At 36.2% G+C, this 21678-nt stretch overlaps 1 protein-coding gene across 5 annotated transcripts in view; it reads right to left on the bottom strand.

Moving 5' to 3' along the window:
- The window catches only part of QTGAL (queuosine-tRNA galactosyltransferase), a 145592-nt gene that overhangs the window by 26099 nt on the left and 97815 nt on the right, over window positions 1-21678 (bottom strand). For 4 of the 5 annotated variants that reach the window (XM_026702126.2, XM_087924757.1, XM_026702128.2 and 1 more), the window contains 2 exons: window positions 11261-11356; window positions 5401-5525 (listed from right to left, as the gene is read on the bottom strand). In XM_026702126.2, the coding sequence (XP_026557911.1) occupies window positions 5401-5525; window positions 11261-11356 (221 nt within the window). Of the gene's footprint in view, window positions 1-5400; window positions 5526-11260; window positions 11357-13113; window positions 13177-21678 lie in introns of those variants that run through there. The other variant, XM_026702131.2, reaches the window with a different exon arrangement.

Raw genomic sequence — 21678 nt, 5'->3', positions numbered from 1 at the left:
CCTAGTCTTAAGGTCAAGCATACCAAATTAAGAACCTAGAAAAAGTTGGATATGAATGTATTCCAGAATGACAGTTTTTTGTTAATTATGTCATCTAGACTATCTAGAAGACATATAACTAATTTCAAATGTTTCAAATTCAAATTCCTCCTCCAATAAATACCAACATTGATATACAAAGTGGAAAACATAATTATACATTTATTTTTAATTCCTCAGCATACAACAACTTACTATTAAAATAATCACAGCTGTAAGAGTGGAAAGGAAGTTTAAAGAAAAGGCCCTACAATTATTATTATAATGATAATATATTTTTATGCATGGATATAGATCTAGACACATTATACAGATACAATATAATGTAATATGTAATGATAATAATGGAAAGCAGTTTGGTCTAGTGGTTAAAACATCAGACTAGAAAGGAGGAGATTGCATTCTTAAACATGAAAGCCAGCTAGTAACTTTGGGTCAGTCACTCTTTCTCGCCCTAACCCATCTCACAAGGCTGTTCTTGTGCAGAAAATAGGAGCAGGAAGGAGCATTAGATACATTCATTACCCTGAGTTACTTATGAAAAATAATATAGATGGGTTATAAATTTTACAAAAACTACATTTATCTGAAAACACGAAAATGCCAGTTTGTTTACATTACTGTGGTTGGTGACCCTCAAAGTGCAAATATGTTATTGGGTAAGCTAAATATATATTTTCATTATTATTAAGTGACAATATTAAAATATTTGTAAGCAGGCAGAAAAATTTATGATTACATTGTTTCTATTAATGATATTCATACTACTTCAGTTAAGATTCTACCACAGACGGTGAAGTCTATCACTCCTAGCGATGCTGCTGGATACTGCCCGCCCATGAGGGAGGTGCTGAGCTGAACACAGACTAAACCAACATCAGGCCCAAGCAACAAGACAGTTGGTCATTTTTTGTCACAATAGATCCAATAGACATCTCTCTTCTAATGCAGACATGACCCAGATCCTGCATTTGATCGCACGAGATGGCATTTGACGATCCAAAAAGTGGACCCTGCACCTGCAGGAATAATGCTAGGAAGATGATGAATGATGAGTTACATTCCATCATCACAAAGTCCATGCTATTTAACAGGAGACCCCAAAGCCTCTACCACAGAGGACTATGAGAGTGAGGCTTTTTCGTTCTTCTCATATCCTTTCTCATTTGCCTTTCAGTAATCTATTCTGTAGAACAAATTAATCATGGGAATTCCCAGAGGGGGAAAAACTACATTTAAATGTTGAAAATGTATAAAACATAGCTCCCCCACTAGCCAATCAGACATTAGCTTCTTTTCCTCTTGCAATGGGAATTGCAAAATTAGATAAATACTATTAGATTAGTAAATTAAATAAATAGTTTCTGCCTGTAGGGCATGTCGGCTCCGACAAAGTATGATTAGAACACTGATAACTTTGGCTGATTGCTATCTTTGCTGAAAATATTAGATGGCACACCTTTCTTCAAATGATCTATATTCTTTAGTAATTCTCATTTAGATTAGTTTTTAAAGATACATGTACTAAAAGACAGAGTGTTTAAATATGATTTCAGAAGACTACAATTATATACCTATATTTCAATCTGAAATTATATATTCCAAATATTTGATTTCAAGTATTACGTTTCTCTTTCAAATTCCAAATATTAACTGAATTAACCAAATCAGTTTTGACTTTATTTAGAATACTTGCATAGGTGTCATTGTTGGAGGTAAATGATTTCAACTGAGTACTATCAAGAAAAGAAATTAGTTGAACATTAGCTGTGTGAATCTGCCCTCAGAGACATAAAAGCAGAACACGTCAGCACCACACCTATTATGAAATCTGAAAATTCCTGTACAAGGTTGCCTTCAGGCATCTCTAAGGATTCCTAGGGAAAACTGCTTGCCTATAGATATAAATGGATATAACTCAAATAACTGAATGAAGTGCAGTAAAGCTCCACATTGTTCTTTTTTTTAAAAAAAGCATTGTTATTAAAAGTTACAATTAAAAAAATGAAAACTAATACAAACTAAAAAAGAAAAAAGTTCAGAAAAAATAATAGAAAGAAAATAGGAAAGGAAGAAAAAAATAAGAATATGGTAAAGAAACAGAATATAAAGAAATGAATTCTTTATCACAAGTATAAATAATTTTAATAAATTATCACTTCTTTTAAAATACAACAAATAATCTCTTCTTCCCATATTTTATGCAAGCATTCTAAATAAATCTACTGGGAGAAAATGGCTTGAAACATTTTGGAGCTAAAAATGGTCAAAAGGGAGATGCCCTCCTTGCTTTCAAGCAAACCGTTAATTCTTTAAAAAGGGGGCAAACTTTATAAGCGCAAACCAGCCTTTTTCACTATTCTTTTAAGGAAAACCTAGTAATGATTCCAATTTTCACCCTTCAAGTATTATGAATCCTGACTATAAGAGAGTAAAGACTCTGAATTTCAATGCATTCTTCAAAAGATATTTGTTCAGCTCAGACAAAGAAAATCCAGGTGATACCCTCTCAATGGTGGGACAAAACATTATCAGTGGGATATCAAAAATAACCAATTAATCACAAGGAAGAACTAATGCCATAATCTCTACCAGATGTTTTTTGGCTCCAAACAGCAGCTCAATGATATTTCTATTCAGCGTTCCGACTTCTTACCCTGTGTTTGCTAATGTACATCTTTGTAGACCAGTCAATCTTTCCAATTCTGGGGAGACACTCTTTTATGTCTGAATTACACCTCTGGATGAGTTTCCTAATCTTGTAGATTAGTATTAAGGTTTCCCTCACATAACACAGATTGTTGTGAGGAGATAAGAATGCTATAAAAGTTACTACTAACTCCTGAGAAAAGCTAGGATACAAATCTCGCAAATGAACAAAATAAATAGGCCACTGACCAGTACAAAGAATCATTTTATCCTGAAAATCAATGGCTCATTTGGAAATACTCAGTGGAAATACAACAGCATTAAATAGGCATCAGTCAACACAGTGGTCAAAAGAGCACATAATCATTTGGGTTTTTGTTTCACTGTCTTTTTATCGTTATAAATGAATAACAGAACATGTAGAGATAATTGGGGCTGAGGTTCTGAAAACCTAAGAGACCTAAAAGTCTCTGCACAGACCTGTCTTGGCCATTTTCATTGTAGGAACCCAGTTAGGAAGAGGGAACAATCTAAATCACAATGTGGCTTTTAGAAGCTGTTAGACACTGGCTTGCATGGCTTTCCCACCCACACAATTAGAAGAGAAAAGAAAAAGTTTCTCAGACAGAATAAAGACTGCACTAAAAGCCATGCTAGTATTCCTTTTCAGATAATGGGCTCCATCGCTGAAATATATACAATTGTCACCTTATGTAATTGGACCTGAATGTTTCAAGAATTGTATTATTAATACAAAATAATCAACATTCAATATTTTTGCCTGACATTGGGGAAATATTTTTCCCAAAGTTGAAATATGTTATTCATTTCAGAACTGATAAACATGGGAGGGAATAAGGGAAAGAGGAGGAGAAAGAAAGAGATAATGGAAGCTTCATATTTGTCTGTGTACAGAACCCATCTGAAATTGTTTTGTGCCACTTTCACATTCTGCAAGTATGCTGTAATCCAGGGGTCTGTGCCATACTTGTAAAATGGACTTAACAGCTTGCTGCTAATTCATAACAAATCCGTTTCCAATAAAACATTTTTTTCCCACAGAAGAAAAAACTGTCTTCCAAATAGTTTGAAATATCATTAGAAAAGGTTGCAAAAATTCTAACAATCATATCACATACAGAACAACATGATGCCATTTAAGTAGCAATAGTCAAATTTTTGCTTTCCATTCTCTATATTCCTTCCTTGTGGTGATCAAACTCTTTCTAGTAAATTGTTTGTTACATTTTACGAACTTATCTCAGTAAATAACATATGGATACAAAGAACCACAAAAAAAAAATCACTGATACTCAACAACAGGTGTTGGGCAAAAAATCATTTTTTTTCCTTTTTATGTGCAAAATTCATATCAAGTGTGTTGCTCATAACCTTTGAAACTAAACAGATTATATACACTGAATACTTTTACAGATGTATACTATGCAACTGATGCAGTAGTTGCATAGTATACATCTGTAATGGATGGATTTTTCACTATAAAATGGCTCACATTTAATGAGTCTATACTTAACACTGGCTAAAACTTTATGGGCTCATATTTTTCTGTCAAAATGTAAGTGTGTGATGGAGAAAACTTTTTGTTAAGAATCTCAGCAACATTTAAAGTATGTCTCCATTTTTGATCAAATTTGGAACATTAGTTTTGGTATCTCCATAAACTCTACAAAGAGTTATTTTAAGGCTTCAGTCTCTGTAAAGAACTCTGCATGGTCTCTGCACTTCTGTGAACAAATACCAGTAAGATGTACAATTGATTTAAAGCTCAATATCCCATGATATTGACTTTACTTAGTTGATATAATAGAAAAAGATCTTAAATTCAGTTCTACAGACTTAGGACAACTTGCCACGACCAACTTGCCACGGCCAATTCACTGGAGGATAACTGAATGCGAGATAACTGTAGACCCACTCCTCTCTTAATATTATTATTCATATTAATATTATTAATAATAATAAAATCCCAATGATTTTAATAAAACTAAGGAAGAGGTAGATGGACAACTTAATCATATTAAGAGATATTCATATTTAATGCACTGTTATCTCGTATTGAGTTGTCCCATGGCAAGTTGTCCCCCGGTGAGTTGTCCATGGCAGGCTGTCTTGTGGTGAGTTGTCCACAGTAAGTTGGCCCATTCTACAGTTCTAGTCTAGAATTACATGTAACGCTTCCTGTCAGGTGAAAAAGAATGGATCCGCACATGAGAGTTCAAGCTAACTACTTTATTGTATTCTGCCTATAATATAGGAATCTCCCTGGGCTGTTTGTCTTCCCTTGGGAGCTGATAGATACAGTTTCATGGAGATTAGGTGAGGTCAACAATTCAAGCCGAACTCCCTACTTGATTCCTCCTCACTGCCTGCTGGGTGTTTCCCAATACTTATAAAACAGACAACTAAAATGTTTAAAACCAGAAAGCAGTCAGGTGAAACCTGTTTATAGGATTGGATCATAGCTGCATTCATAATAACTAATTTTAGGGTTAAGAGATACATGTTAAAAATTCAACTAACCCCTAAAAATAATTTGAGACCAGAGTTGTTGAGCATCAGGCAACTTACAAGTTTAAAAAAATATTGTAACTTTACAAGAAAATTATCCAAAGAAATGCCTCTCTTGTTAGGAGATAAACCTATAAACCCTTACTTAATACTCTAAGACATTTGATACCAGACATGACTTACTCTAAAACTGCATGAGTGGCTGCCTGTGCATGGTAACGATACAAGAGGAGGCACTGGTCAACTCGAAACACTTCTCCGCCTTTTCGAAGATGTTCATAAAAGAAAAGCAGATCCTCTGGGGTCCCCTGCAACAGACCATATTTTGTACAAAATGAAAGAAGTTGATACAGTAAATTATTATTTTCAAACACCTATAGCAATATAAATGTAATATAACATATTAGAACCTATGAATAAACTTATTTAATGGATCTTCAGAAGTATTTTCTATGGCTAATCTGTAGTAAAGGAAATGAGGAAACTTTACACTACTGGAAATATTTGGAAAAAACATTTGATTTCTGTTTGATTTTTGAGAGCAAAATTGCCCCTCTCCCAAATCTTTAAAGAACATAATATAGCTGTGCACTATGAAATTGAGAGAAACTGTGAGAAACCAATACTTCAGCAAAAATATCATAAATGTATACCATAAATGTCACTGAACCTTGACAAGAATAAACAAAAATTGAGTACTCTAAATTTCTATGATTCAGGATGTGAGATGAAATATCAATAAGAGCCATGTATACCATCTTTCTTCGTATCAGACACATAATGTCAAAAACCTATTCTCATTTTCTATCATTATTTCATATAAATGAAAATGATCAATAACTTTTGTTTGAATATAGCGACAGTATGGTCATGTGACAATATAAAACAAAACATATAATCCTCAAATATTTTCAAGATATTGTTCATTTTTAAACCTGCTCTATTACAAGCTGTCATGAGACCATGCTATGTAAACAAATTTGGTTTATAGAAAAGACATACAAGATTAGTGGCATAACAGTGAAAATGAATCATAGAACTAACATACATGTTAGGTGGCAAAAGTAGTGGACAGAATATGCTATTTATTTATATCAGAAGTTCTAGAAGGAGATAGAAAGCACAGCATTCTGTTCTGTTGAATTCTCAGTTGTTCTAAATACTTTTGCACCCTAATAATAGTCCTAAGAATAATTATTTAATTTATAAATTGCTGCTTAACTCCCAATGTCATTCTTCATATTTTATGCTTTATTTTTATTGCTCACAAGTAAGCAGCTCCAAGATCTTTTCCTGCTAAAGAGTAAAGTTGAATTATTTCAAATGAAGAGTATTTAAATAAAATTCAATTATGAAAACATTATAATATGTTGTATTTTTTTAATTTTGGGTATTCTATATTGAAGACAAAATAATTATATCAAATGATCAAGCCTTCTCTTCAGTTTTTACTGCATGGGACCTTAGTTTTGGATAGATAGATGGATGTCCAATATAGAAACAAGTAAAAAATAATCAGAATTATTTAAAAGAACCTCCTACCAGGAAACTGAGACAGTTTAACAGTATCTCTTGAAATTTTTGTAATTTATAAAACTAAATTCTAATCATTTTTTTCATTCCAGTCTTTTGTATAAATGTTTAAAGGATCTATGGTATTAACTAAACTAAACTAAACAGCTCAATTCCACCTTTATCTTAGTGTTCATATTTGCCAAGTGGCAAAGGCAGAAGCAAGAGAAACCACAAAAATTGACATGACCTAATGCAAACCCAAAGGAGCAGTTTAATTTGAAATAATTTGTATATATCAGGTCTAACTATATTGACCAGCTTTTTATCATTCAAGGGTTTCCTGAGCGTTTTACCCTGCAAATATTTTACCATGGATGATTTGGCCCTTTTTCATTATTCAGCTGCATGATTCTCTCTGAGATCTAATATTCAGATATTATTCTGAATATTATGAAAATTTTTATGTAGGAATTGAATATTAATATTTTCCCAATACTGTATACAGATAAACAACTATTAAGTATGAAAGGACATAAAATTGGTTTCTGTAGGAGCCACAGATATCACAGATGCAACACTACTGATTGAAAAAGTCTCCTTATTTTTTGCCATTGGGTAGGAAGAACTGTGTGATAACTCAGCTGTAGCTTTCCAGTAACCTCTGCAATATTTTGATGCTGAAAAGAAGTATCTTACATAGGTTTCTATCAGGTTTACTAAGAAGGGTAATAAAGAATATAGCAGAGAATAATGAATACTTGCAGTGGGAATGTGAAAAACAATATAACCACCAGAAAAAGAAAACACCAGTTTCTTCAACCTACATTCTAGTGAGATTTATTTTTCCCTTGTGCTCAACATTGTGGTGATGCTATGTCAATGGCAAAATTTAACCTGGCTTCTGTTCTTCATGTCATGCTCCAAGTTAAGTCAAGTTAACCACATGGTTCTAATTACAGAGCAACATGCTGCCCAAGTTTTTTTGTGTGCATGTGTATGTTGCCACATAATATTTGTAGAATTTATTGCACCATATACCATTCCCAGTGCTTACATATTTCCCCATTCAAACTATTACTTTCACTAGATTCCATAATTAAGAATACTGTGATTTAAATGTTCTGTGACTTATTTTGGCACCAATGTATAGAAGTACTACTGTAAAATATGCATATATTTCCATGTCAAAATGGAAAGGGGCCCACTTCAAATAAAAAGGGTTACAAATTTGAAAAGTCTGGTTACCATAATAAGGAAACAATTAAGAGCTTGTTAATTATATATCAATGAACTACCAATGAACAGCTTGGTAGTTATATATCTTCAGAAACAAGTGCTGCTACTGATATGTTACCGTGTTTCTCATATAATAAGGCTGGGTCTTTTTTTTTTTTTGAGCCCCGAAAAAATGGCTAGGCCGTCTTTTCAGGGGTGACTTAATTCCCCCCCCCTTGCATCTTCGGGCGGGCGGCAACGGCTTGGATGTTGACCTCGGCATTGGTGGGGCACTTTGTATCGGGGTCAACGCAGGCAGCACCATATCCGGGTGTGCAACAAAAGTACTTCCTAACGGCAAGCCCCCCCACCATTCCCCCCCCATTTCGCATGTTTTAATATAGGCCTTAATTTGGGAGGAGGGGCTTAATTTCATTTCATGCCTATAAAACATGCTTGGACTTCCTATTGGGGGAGGCCATATTGTTGGAGAAACAGGGTAATTGTGATAAGGATAAATACTTATTCAGAAAGAAACATAACACTTTAAAGCAATTTTAATCCAAAAAACATCTATTGAAAAAAATGTGCTCATTGGGAGCTACAGCAGAATAAAAAGCACATTAAATTGGGCTGATATGATTAAAAATATCAGCCTAATATTGACTTTTAGAACAAGACAATCTCATCTATACAGAACCCTTGAAAACACCATTACAATCAAGGAACACAGGTCAAACACAGGTATATGTGTATCTGAACAGTTATCACCATGATACTCATATATTTACAATTTCAATTCACTTATCTGTATTATTTCTTAACAAATCTCAGGGTCCTACTTTTCTATAGGCTTGCAGACCCATTTATGCAGAGGGAGGTCAATGATCAATGTACAGTTTTCATAATGGCTTCAAACTCTGGTTCTTCCTGGAACTGCCACCAAAGACATGTCTATAAAACCTATTACAACAATTCATTCATCTAATGCTTAGCCTTAGAGTTTCCCCAAACCATACAAATCCAGTTAAGAATTTTCCTAGCTTTGTGGCTGAGCCCAAGAGTTATGCCCTGATAGGTTTGTAAAGTATACTGGCCCAATCTCAAAGCAGGAAATTTGTGATAAAGATAATTGCTTGGTTATTTTGAAAAACGAAGTTAAAAGATTAACCTCCCGAAACAAAAATATGTGAGCAGCCACAGTTCACTTGGAAAGGAGTAAACATCAAGTAATGGATTTGATTAATTACCCCAGCATGCTTAACAACATACTATTAAAGGTATACTGTTAAGAAGGGCTTGTTTTAAAGAAATTTATAAGCTTTTTTTATTTATTTACATTTATAACTGTAAATATTCATTTTCTAACTTCTAATGTTTTTCTTGTGACCTTATTGAAATATATGCTATGTAGCTTTCTCTTTTCAATTTTTCTCCTTAGCGCTGAGCAGAATTAAGGACAAACCCCATCTAAAGATGTTTCAATTTCCATTAAACTTTATCTTTCTGGGATGCTGATATATTTTCTGAAATACAATAAAATATGTAATTATGTTGATAAATTTCAGAAAATCAAATTAATTAACCAAATTAATTCAATTCAGGCAGCTTTTCTTGCATCCACTTCCCATTTGTTCTGCTGGAAAAAATATCTTCTAATTCTTTTACACACAGGATTCATACTTTGCCCTTTTTGGCATTCATTCTATGTTCAATTCTTTCCTTTTCCTCCATGTCAATTTTCTGCTGAGATTCATCCAACACTATACAATAATATGCCCCTTATTCAAAACTGGAAAGTCTTGTCATTTTTGTATCAGTCACTAAATATCTAAATCTTTCATCAGAAATAATCAAAATAGTTATATTTTAGCTCTATAGTTCATTGTCACATGTATCGATGGATTTATGCTTAAACTGCAATTTAAACAACTGGATCTTTTTCTAAAGAGATGTACATAAAATCATTCACCATTCTTACTTATTCTTGAGACTGTAACTGGTCTCTCCACAGTTGCTTTGTTCCATTCCATTCATTTATATCACCAAAGAAAGTAATTATTCCCCTGTATCAATAAGTCAGAATACTGCAAATTTCCCCAAAACTCCATTTATGCTTCTTTTCTTATCACCATCTACTGTTGGAAACACGCAAGTATCATCAACCTATGAAATCCTGTTTTCATACAGAGAACTCCATGATAATAACTTTACGCTAAGCTGGAGAGATGCCCATTTTATCTTCTTGCATTGGATTTTTTATGAAATTGTATTTCTTACATCTGCATATCTGTCTTTTAAATTATAACTCATCTTATGTTCCTTTGCAGAACAGCAATATGTAGCAATATACATACAGAAGTCTTCCATCTTATATAACATGAGTTCATTATTGTAGGATTTTATATGTAATGTCTGACATCATTTCAATACACTACTTTGCACTGAAGTTAGTAGAAGGTGCCATTCAAAACAATTCCATCATGTGTAATGCTGTATTACGTAAGTACCTTCTGAGTCAATTCTCAAATAGAAGCTGTGATTCATACAGTTTTGTGATATCTCTTTCAAATGCCATCTAGGGCCCTGTGTCTCAGAATAAGTCACAGGGTTCAATTATAAGTGAAATATTTAAAATGCTATGTTAACATTGGGAAAATTCTAGAGTTACTTGTTGTGAAAAAGCTGGTGTTCCTATGTGCTTGCAGAATGTCAGTACAGATTGGCAATAACATCTTCACAGATAACAAAACAAATGCCACATTAGTTCTCCTTTTTTGTGCTTTCCCAGAGGTAATATTACTGCTGACAATATTAACATTTTTATATCATTAATTACAGTGATGATGGTGTTCCACTGGAAGAGCTGAGGGACCAGGTTGGGGACAGATTGCCATGGAGAAAATCTATCTATATGAGTTTATATCAATTTGATGGGACGTAATCAATCAATCAACGAAAACACCATAGTAATAGACCTGTGTTGCTCAGTTCCTCTATCAATGGCACTTTGGAAAACAGGCTAAATTCTTAATTAAATATAACTCAATCAAATGTTTGATGAAGAACTTCAACTGTGATTAGGATCACATGGTACAAGCATCTCTTGAGACATTATTGCGTAGATTTCCCAACCTAGAGCCCTCTAGATATGTTAGGTGTATAACTCACAGAATTTCTAGCCAAAAGCACTGCTGGGTGGAGATTCTTATAACTGTATTTCTAACATATCTGGAGGGCATGCAACTGGGAAAGAATGAGATCAATTTTTCCCATAATTAGGTTATGCTTCTCTCCTTTTCATATTACGTACCTTTCCTTCTTCATTAAATCTTCCAACAAGATAAAACCATTCCCGAGAACAGAACCAAGTTGGCATAATTACTGTTGGTCCATGGGATGTGAAAACCTAGAAACAGAATGAGAAAACAGTCTTTTATTTTTCAAAGAAGCATAGTTCTTAAGAAATAAAATTGGGGACCTAATACTTCTTTTCAGTAAAGGCTGAAAGCCTGGTAAGTATTTTGAGAGAAATGGGTTGTTTTGTTAAGAAAACTGAGTAATTTTTCAGGATAGGTAAGAAATGCTATGAATACTATAATAAATTCTGAATATTTTGTTACAAAGCTTCAGTGAGGGAAAGTACTGTTAATTGGTAGAGTGATACTGAAGAAGATAAGAAACACTTTTCCATGAACTGTACTTCCTCTCTATTATTTTCTCCTTAGAACAATTTAAAGGATGGGCTACATATAACACCATTTAGATCACAAAATCAACAAGACAAGAATGAAACATGCTTCCCAAATAATCGTTTTTCACACTAAAGCAAAACTGAACTCAAGAACTCAGATTACAAATCTGAGATCATGCGTTTTGCAATATCTCATCTGGTTTCGTTAAAAAACATAAGGAACCCAATATAAAAACCCATTTTTACAACCCTGTAAACACTTAATTCAGGAAAGAGTTGGGGTGACTAGAGGGAGCTGAGCATTTTCTGGTTGAATGTCCTTCCTGATGCCATGCAGAGTTCGCAGAAGACATTTTTTCTTTGCACCCTAGGAGAGACATGCCTGCTGGTACTTAGGATTAAACTATCAACCGTCTGAGTGGGAGGTGAGTGTCTTTATTACTAGGCCACCATGCTGTTTACAAGGACCCCAATATATGGACCATTATTTAAATGTGATATTCTACAATGAGATTAATGCATTCCCTATACAAAGTGTTATTGGCATTTCCGGCCATTCGTTTAGAAGTAGCCCTTGCATCTGAGACTTGTCAATGTTTCTTAGATTGAAATAAAGAAAATTTAGCAGCTTTCTACTACATTCTATGGCATGCAATAAGTTTCCCGTAAGATCTAAAGTTCACAAACATGAAATAAAGTAGTTGGAAACTAAGCACACCTGTAATTTTACTGTTTACATATTATATGCCAAAATTAACAACCAATGGAAAGTGCTGTCTTAGAACAAATCAAGTGGAAAGTATTTGAATGACTCTGTAACAGCCTTAAGCAATTGGTATTTAGTAACATTTATTTTTATGTCCACGTAATATCTATAAAATAAGAACAAAAAATGGCACACATGAGTAGAAATATTGGCAAATTTAATAACCTAAATATTTACACAGAAAACTGAAGAAAACTGGTATCTGGGAAAATAAATGAATGTGACCCTTGATTTGTATATTTCTGAACGACAGTTTCAGTGAATTATACCAACAAAGCCTTTTTTGCTTTAAACAAGTATGGCTTAAACCTAGAGCTGAAATAAACCAGAATATCCGGATTATGTAAGGTAAATCAATTTTTTTCCATGAATTTAAGACAAAATGTCTAGCATGTCTGCAGACTAATCTTCTTGTCAAGAAGTTAAAGGAGTATAGTGCATCCTGCCTTAGGTATTATATCTAAAGCTACTTTTATGAGCTAAGCAAACACAGACAGATATTAGTCGTTTCCAGCTGCTTCTTGTGGACTTAACCTAGCTCATTCGCAGTGTATATGTGATCCATACAATACCACTATCCAGTTATTATTCTACCATAATTTGCAGTACTGATTCTTTCACTAGTTTCCTTATTCCATTACAACTTCCCTACATATTCTTAAAGCACTTTTTAAAAGTAATATTTTTTTAAAAAATTGAACTTAACCTGACAGCCATCATCAAGATGCCAGATCTGCACAATATAGCTCAAATCACATTCACTGCATGTTTGGGCTGCAAGAAAAATAATCACATTCCATACCAGATGTTCTAGAAATATGTAAGGCAAAACAGTATAAGAAGAAAATGGTCTAATTCTAATAACATACTTAAACCATTATCCCTAGTAATATTGTATGTTCATTATCTTGTTTTTAAGATTTAACATAGTTTATCTTCAAAAATCATTCTGAATGAAATTAGTATAAAGGACATAAAGGCAATATTGAAACTATAGGAAGAGTAATTATCCTGAAAGATCACTGAAGAAAAGTAGCCTTCAGACACATAGATCCGTGATAACAACTCTATGGCATGCATGCCGGAAGTGGCACGCAGAGCCATCTCTCCGGGCATGCCAGCCATCGCCCATTGCTTTCCAGGTTCTGACATGTGCATGCGTGCTGGCCAGCTGGTTTTTGCACACATGGAAGTACCGGAAACTGGAACAGCAGCTCTCTGGCGCATGCTTCTGGTTTCCGGCAGTCCCATGCGACATGCTGGGGACTGCTCATCCGGTTTCGCCATCACTGATATAGTTGTAACCAAATCATACATTTTCCCCTCTGAACTTCTAAAAGTTCTCTTATTTTCCTTTATTTGTTGACATTCTTGACTGAGGTATCTTTTCTTGTTATTTGTTTGATATTGAAGTCTGTGTTCTGTTATCATGTCCTTGTAATCCTAGGCTTTCGTCTTTCGGCTATTATGTTGCTTAGTTTTAAAATTCATTTTAAATATTCAGTGAATATTCATTTCTCACACATACATTCCTTTTGTTTATTTGGTTATAGCTGAGCACATACTTTACAGTATCCATTTTGAGCATCCCTTCCCTTCCATTCCTTCATTTGGTCATTGCATTCAGTATTATACAATGGATTATGGTTAAAATGACTTGTTCTGGACCAAATAAGTAAAATGTGTTATTTAGCTCTGTCTTTCAAAACACATAGTATTCTCTCAAACTGTCAACTTCCAGAGTTCTTTCCAATCTTACAGTCGGAGAGAAGAAACATGAAACGGGCAAAAGGTATCCCTGCAAATTTGTACAGGTGCATCCAAAGCTTAGCAGAATTAAGAATATGAATCTTATAATTATCTTTAACAATATTTTTTTAAAAATCCTGCAGCTAATAATGTTCTCTAAAAGATTGCAGAATATATGTTACAGTAAGTAGTAATATAGGGCTCTCCTTTTTAAAGTTATTTATTGTCTTTGAAGAGTCAAATAAATTTGTTGGTATTGAAGTGATCAATACTTCTGAACTTCGGAATCACACGTTGGCGCACCTCACCAGAGGTAAGAAACAGCTTTTTGTTGATCTTAGACTCATTCGTGTGTGCGCAAAGCGCATAGAACCACACATAGAACTGTAGGAAACAATTTGGAAACCCACCACTGCTTATATTGTACATTTGGAAGTATTAGAATGGGACCGGTTTAGGTTTATTATATTTAGCCTATAATAAAATATAAAAAATATTACATACCAGGCCATTCAGTGATGAAAGCATCTTGGGAAATGTATAAGCTAACATACTCTATTAACTGGCAATGTATTTTCAACAAGATAAATGAACAGACCCAAACATGTTTAAGTACCACAGATCCAATAGAAGAAGCCATACCCTATTTTGACTGGATTGAAAACTCATAATATCCAGCTTTCCTTTACCATCAAAAAAATGATATTATTTTAAAAATCTAATTTAAAAAATCTACATCCAATTAATTACTCATTTTACACATTTATAGTCTAAATGGGTATATATCTTGCAAAATAAAACACAGTAACTAATAGATGAAATATACTGAAATACATTAGAGTACAAAGTTTAAACGTGGATCTATGAAATCGTGTAAACAACTAAAACATAAAAACAAATAAAATTACCTACAAACAAACCTGACAGAATATTTTTAACAATTTTTTTGTCTTCTGCAAATCTGTTATTATAATTACTTGCAATCATATTGCAATCATCCCACCCAGAAACAGGGAACAAAAAGAACAAAACCTACACAGCTCTTTCTTTTTTTTCAATAGCTGGGAATTACACCTCCCCCAGCATCTCAAACTTCTACGCATTTCTTGACAGTTACTGCCAAACCCTAGAGCAATGGGAACTCTCTAGCTTTGTGTGATGATCCTGAGAAGTGCCTAAGACACTCATACACACGTAAATTATGCCAATTTTTGAAGGTGCAAGACAAACTGGTAGAACAGCATTATGAATTGATTTATGAATTAATCCGTAGGTGTTGATTCAGTAAGATAATGAATTCATTCTCCATTTTCTGCCTTGCCTTAGGGAATATGAAGTCATGTGTTGTTTTTTTAACAAATTGTCTCTTGGTCAGCTTTTTCTAGCTTCAGAGAAAACTTAACAAGTGTTATGTTTCAGTGCATTTTATACCAAATGGTTAAACTAAAGCGGCATGTGGGTGTCTTTTTAGAGCACGTATTGGTCGACTGATTTAAGTTTTCATGGCTTAAAGAAATTCCCGGTAACAAAATATTAATTGGTTTTTAGTTTCCAGCTAATCTTGTTGAAAACTACACATTGTACTGGCATATGTACAGAATTATAAACTGCAAACTGAAACTGGACAGAAAGCTCCTCTATTGAAATTAAAAGGAAGTTTGTTTGTTTTTTTAAAAAATGCATGTATAGAATTGATTTCACCAGTTAACTTCTGTATGAGAACAAGAGCATAATTTGAAAAACTGAAGCTAATTAACCCAAGGCATCCTTGGTGCTTTCAGATCTTGGTTGTTTTCTTGCAGATGTTTCATTACCCAAACTATTAGGTACCATCGTAGGACTAGCACTGATGAGGATACCTAGGCTGTATAATGAAACATTTGCAAGAAAACAAGTTCAGAGAGCAGCAAGGATCCCTTATTTCAACTCTGAGCTACAAATATTCTCCTTTATTGGCTAATTAACATTTCTAACGCGAAACAATGTATTTTTCTCTCTTATATAATGAACATCTCAGACTATGAACACAGTTCTCTTTCAGCATATAATCTACAACCAGTAGATTTCTGATCTTTTAAGAAAAAGAGTTTCTTAAGTCTCTCGGAGTGGGCAAAGGTACATGTGATTTTCACTTAACCACATTTTCAGTGCCCATTCAAACATACAATGACACTAAATAAACCAGTCCTCATACTTACAGAGTTCCATCATCCCCACAACCATGTGATCTCTGTTTGTGATCTTCACTGCTAATTTCTGACAAAATCAATAGTAAAGTCAGCAGGAATAGTGCAGTCACATAACATTGTGCTTTACAACTGCATCACTTAGTAATGCTGCTCCCAATTACCATCATTAAATGAAGACTAATTTTGACAGACTTTTTAAAAAAATACATGTGTCTATTTAAAATTTCTTTTTAAAAAATCACATATGAAATTTCTAATTTCAATCGTAATATTTTTTTAAAAAAAATTGTTTTTTTTCTGGTGAGGAAGTACTGCTTACAGAGATCCACCAGCCTACCACTATGGTCTAGAATAGATCCTTCAACTTTCCAGGCTTACAGAAATATAGACTCACATATGTGCTTGCTCAGCCTGGTGGGCACTGCAGAAAACTCATGGAAGAGGAAAAGATGAAACACAACAAGAGCACCTTGATCTTAGCTAGGTTGCCTTGAGTGACATCAAGAAAAAGTTATGACTATTGTAGAAGTCACTGCTATAAGCAAAAAAAGTTGTTACCACCTTAATACTTGGAACCTGTGCATGGTCTAGTGCCATTGGTTAATATAATTTCTGAGAATTAAAACAGTGATATTCAAAGTTTATAAATCAAAATTATCCATAGTTGGAATTCTAGCTAAATTTATAATTTATCATAATAAAAACAATTATAATAATAGTATTCAAACCCTAAAATGTTTGGCTTAAGATACTTAAATATTGTGACCATTTATTATAATTACAAGGAAAAATGAAAAAGGATTATATGGAAAGCAAATGCTAGAATTAGCAAAGATGGATGATAATAGAAGATAGAAAACTACATATGTTAAATGGAAATAAGCAGTGAACTTGAAGCAGACAGGCAGAATAAAAACGGTTTCAGTAAATGATAAACTATTGGGTAATGTTTTAATAAAAACTTTTAAGTATAAATGGAGAAAGTTCAATAAAGGATGTATGTATAAAGACAACAAAATGAATGGAATTACATTGTGCTCATAGTAAAAATGTCTGACACATTTAAATCAAGCAAGTAAAGAAACCATAATAAAACTTTAAACAAAACATACAGACTATTTTATGTCACCAATTTTTTTCTGCTTTTTAAAAATTATCCCAAAAGTTATTATTTAATTAAGGTCTCCTTCATTAACACTCTCTTTTAGCATTCTCACCTCTTATTCTTTCACTTTCTTTGACCATATTAAGAAGTTCTTCTTAGTTCTTTTGGATTTAAATCACAGTAAAATAAAAAATGAAATAATACAAACTGGCAAGCTGTCACATCCCAAACAAAGACTAGTCTTCACAAGATTATATATTTATTACATCATGTGTAAACCATTCATCTGCTTTGGAAGCTTCAAAGTTAGAAAAAAAGTAACCCTCTTTGAGTTCTGTGGTTTTGATATCAGGACATAGTAAAAGGGTGTTGGTACTTACCTGATACTCCCGTTCTCTGTGAGCTGTGAAGAGCATCCAGAAGAAGCTTCAGTCTCTTCTGGAAAGGCTGGGCTTAAAACTCCGGGACGTTCCTCCTCCTCCATGGGACACCTCCCCAGTGTCCCCCAGTTTTGCGAAGACTGAGTGCAAAGTCCGGAACTCATCACCTAATCTAGATCCCTGACCGGAATGGAACCCCACCAGACGGAAAGAAATGGGTGGGGCTGGATGCTCTTCACAGCTCACAGAGAAAGGGCGTATCAGGTAAGTACCAACGCTCTTTCTCCCATGAGCTGTTCAGAGCATCCAGAAGTGGGACATACCAAAGTTTAGTCTGTCCTTAGGGAGGGACTCTGTCTGGATCGAAATACACTCCTAAACTCTGTGGACCCTCTGCAGGACTCTTCTGCCAAATGAAGCGTCCGCTGAGGCATACACATCAATTTTATAATTTCTGACAAAGGGCGATGGTGAAGCCCAAGTTGCCGCTCTGCAAATTTTGTCTATGGAAGCCCGTGTGGCCCATGCTGGTGATGTTGCCGCCCTCCTTGTTGTAATGCCCTTAGGAACTGAGATGGACTGGCATTCGTAATTTTTAGCTATGGTAGCTCTCAACCATCTACCAATGGTCGTCGATGACACTTTGTGTCCTAAAGTGGATGGGTTGAAGGATAGGAATAGAGCATCTGATTTTCAAAATGCCGCCGTGCGGTCTAGATAGATGCTTAATGCCCTTTGAACGTCAAGTCGATGCCATTGATGCTCCAGTCTATGAGATGGTTTTGGACAAAAATTTGGAAGCACCAACTCCTGCGCTCTGTGGAAGACTGAATTTACTTTAGGGGTGAACGATGGATCCAATCTGAGAACCACTCTGTCCGCATGAAACACGCACAGGTCCTTTCTCATTGACAATGCAGCCAATTCGGAAATCCTCCTTGCTGATGTGATCGCAATTAAGAAGACCACCTTATATGTCAGGAATTTGAGACTAGCGGTTCTTAAAGGCTCGAACGGGCCAGTTGTAAGTACGGTTAACACCTTGTTGAGCTCCCAAGTGGGATAGCGGTGACTTACAGGAGGTCGTAAGTTTGTAGCACCCTTAAGAAAGCTGCGGACATGTGGATGGTGCGCTATGGAACAAAGGTCACCCCAGGATATCACCGAGGCTAAGGCCGCCACCTGTCTGCAGAAAGTATTTGGAGATAGGCCCTTGGTCAACCCCTCCTATAAAAAGTCCAATAATTGTCCTATTGATGGGGCGGTTGGTCGATCTTAGACCCCCAGCACCAGCGACAGAAAGCGGACCATGTGGCCTAGTATATACGATTTGTTGAGGACCATTCTGGATGCTTTATGGTGGCAATGGAATCCTCTGAAATCTGCTGGGTCCTTAAACGGCTCCGCTCAACCTCTATACGGCTAGGCTGAGCCATTGTAGGTTCGGGTGAAGTACCGGCCCTTGCGAGAGGGAAACCCTCGATGGTGGAATTTTCCAAGGTTGTTCTCTCGACAGGTCCTGCAAGTCTGCAAACCACATTCGCCTGGGCCAGTAAGGGGCGACCAATATCAATTCCGCTCGTTCCTTCAATAACTTCTGGATCAACCTGGGTATTCCAGGGAGTGGAGGAAACACATATAGAAGTCCGGGAGGCCACTGACATCGCAGGCGTTGACGGCCTCCGCCTCAAGTCGGATACCTTGAAATATACCGGGGCAATTAGGCTTTGAGGGGAGAGGCAAATAGATCGATCACCGGTTGCCCAAACCTCCGCACTGCTTCCTGGAAGAAAGACGGGTGTAGGTGCCACTCTGTCTGATCTATCATGGCCCTGCTGAACCAGTCCACTTGTGTGTTTAAGGCCCCTGCTATGTGCTCTGGGCAAAAACAGATTGGCCTTGGCCCACTTGAACAACCTGGCCATCTCCAGCATCAGAAGTTTGGAGTGGGTACCCCCCCATCTGTTTACATGGGCCTTGGTTGTGATATTGTCTGTCAAGACCAGAACGTGGTGTGATTGGAAAAGGGGTAGAAAACTGCATAACGCCAGATGAATTGCTTGCAGCTCCAACAGGTTGATGCTTTGTGATTGTTCGGAAATAGTCCAACTTCCCTGTGCAGTGTGGGATTGGATGTGAGCTCCCCATCCTACCAAGCTGGCGTCGGATGTGATCGTTGTCCTGCAAGGTTCCTTGAAAGGACACCCCTTGTTAATCGTGTTTTCCGACCACCAGCGGAGCGATCAGAGAACACTGTGCGGTCCCTTTATCCGGATGTTGGAAGTGGCTCTTCCGGATCGCTGGAAGGTTAGCAGGAACCATTGCAGATCTCTAGAATGGAATTGAGCCCAAGGCACAATGGAAATACAAGAAATCAGTTTTCCTAACAGTTGAGACAGAACTGCCAAGGAAACCCTCTTTAAGGCTCTGATCTCTCTGGCCAAAGACTGCATACTATTCAACCTATCCTGAGAGAGAAAAACCTTGCCCTCCACGGTATCTATCACTGCCCCTAAATGAACTAACCTAGTTGAAGGGATCAAATGGCTTTTATCCCAATTTATAGAAAAGTTGTGACCTTGAAGGGTCTCCAGAGTAATCTTGGTATCCAAATTTGCTTCATGTCTGGAAGATGATAAAATTAAAATATCATCCAGATAACATTGTAAACGAATAGATTTGATCCTGAGGGAGGCAGCCAAAGCTTGGTAAAAGTCCTAGGGGCCGAAGCCAGACCAAATGGTAGGGTGATATATTCGTAGTGCCAATCACAATAGCAAAATCTAAGATATTTGTAGTGAGCTGGTCTAATTGGTATATGCAGATAAGCCTCTGTCAGATCTATAGAGGTCAGGACATCGTTCTCTCTGATGCTGAGCAGAATGGACTGGAGAGTAGTCATCTTGAATTTTCGATAAACCAATGATCTGTTCAGACGCTTGAGGTCCAGAATTGCCCTCCAGTCCCCCAAACTTTTTGGGACCACAAACAATAGAGAGTAACAGCCTTGACTCCGTTGTTCAGATGGGACCTCTCTAATGGCCCGAATATGCAGAAGATGATTGAAAGCCTCCTGCATCAACACTCTCTTAATGGGGTCTGTGGACCTAGGGCTCCTAATGAAAAAATTCGGGGGGAGGATTGAAACTCTAGTGCCAAACCAAACCTAACAGAGTCCCTGATCCACACATCAGAGGTGGAGCTGTCCCATTGATCAGCAAACAATTTTAGCTGCCCTCCAATGGGAGCTGCTGTCAAGGACTCACTTGGGGCACCGAAAAAATCAGCCTCCGGTCCCTCTGGGGTTTCTTCTGTTTTGACCTCCCCGCTGACCTCTATCAGAAGATTCCAACCTACCCTGTCTAAAACTGGGCCTGTAGCCTGATGTTCTCTGCAATCTGGGAACGTATGGGCCTTGATAGTAGGGGTGAAAGGAGCCCCTTCAAAACAACTGGGGCGTTCTGTTTTCAGACCTCCGAAAAAGAGGGGGAAGCACTTTTTTCTTGTTTCCATTCTCAATAAGCAGGGGCTCCAAGACACTGCCAAATAATTTATCCTCCGATATTGGGGCTGATGCCAGCTTGCATTTATGCTTGGTATCCGCCTGCCAATGTCTGAGCCATAGCAGTCTACGTGCTGATATGTGAGATGCTATGGCTTTAGACGAGAATTTGACTGCATTAACTGTGGCGTCGGCGGAGAAATCTGCTGCTGCAATAATCTTAGCAATGTCCTGGTGGGCTCTGAAATTTGACGCCGGCAATATATCCCTCAAGTGGAAGAGCCATTGTAGGGAGGACCGTGTAAAAAAGGACGCAGCTGTAGCTGCCCTAATGGCCCAGGCGTCA

The sequence above is a fragment of the Pseudonaja textilis genome, chromosome 2, assembly GCF_049901715.1.
Source record: "Pseudonaja textilis isolate UNSWEBS1 chromosome 2, rPseTex1.2, whole genome shotgun sequence".
NCBI lineage: Eukaryota > Metazoa > Chordata > Lepidosauria > Squamata > Elapidae > Pseudonaja > Pseudonaja textilis.
This window is presented reverse-complemented; position numbering and strand designations above follow the sequence as displayed.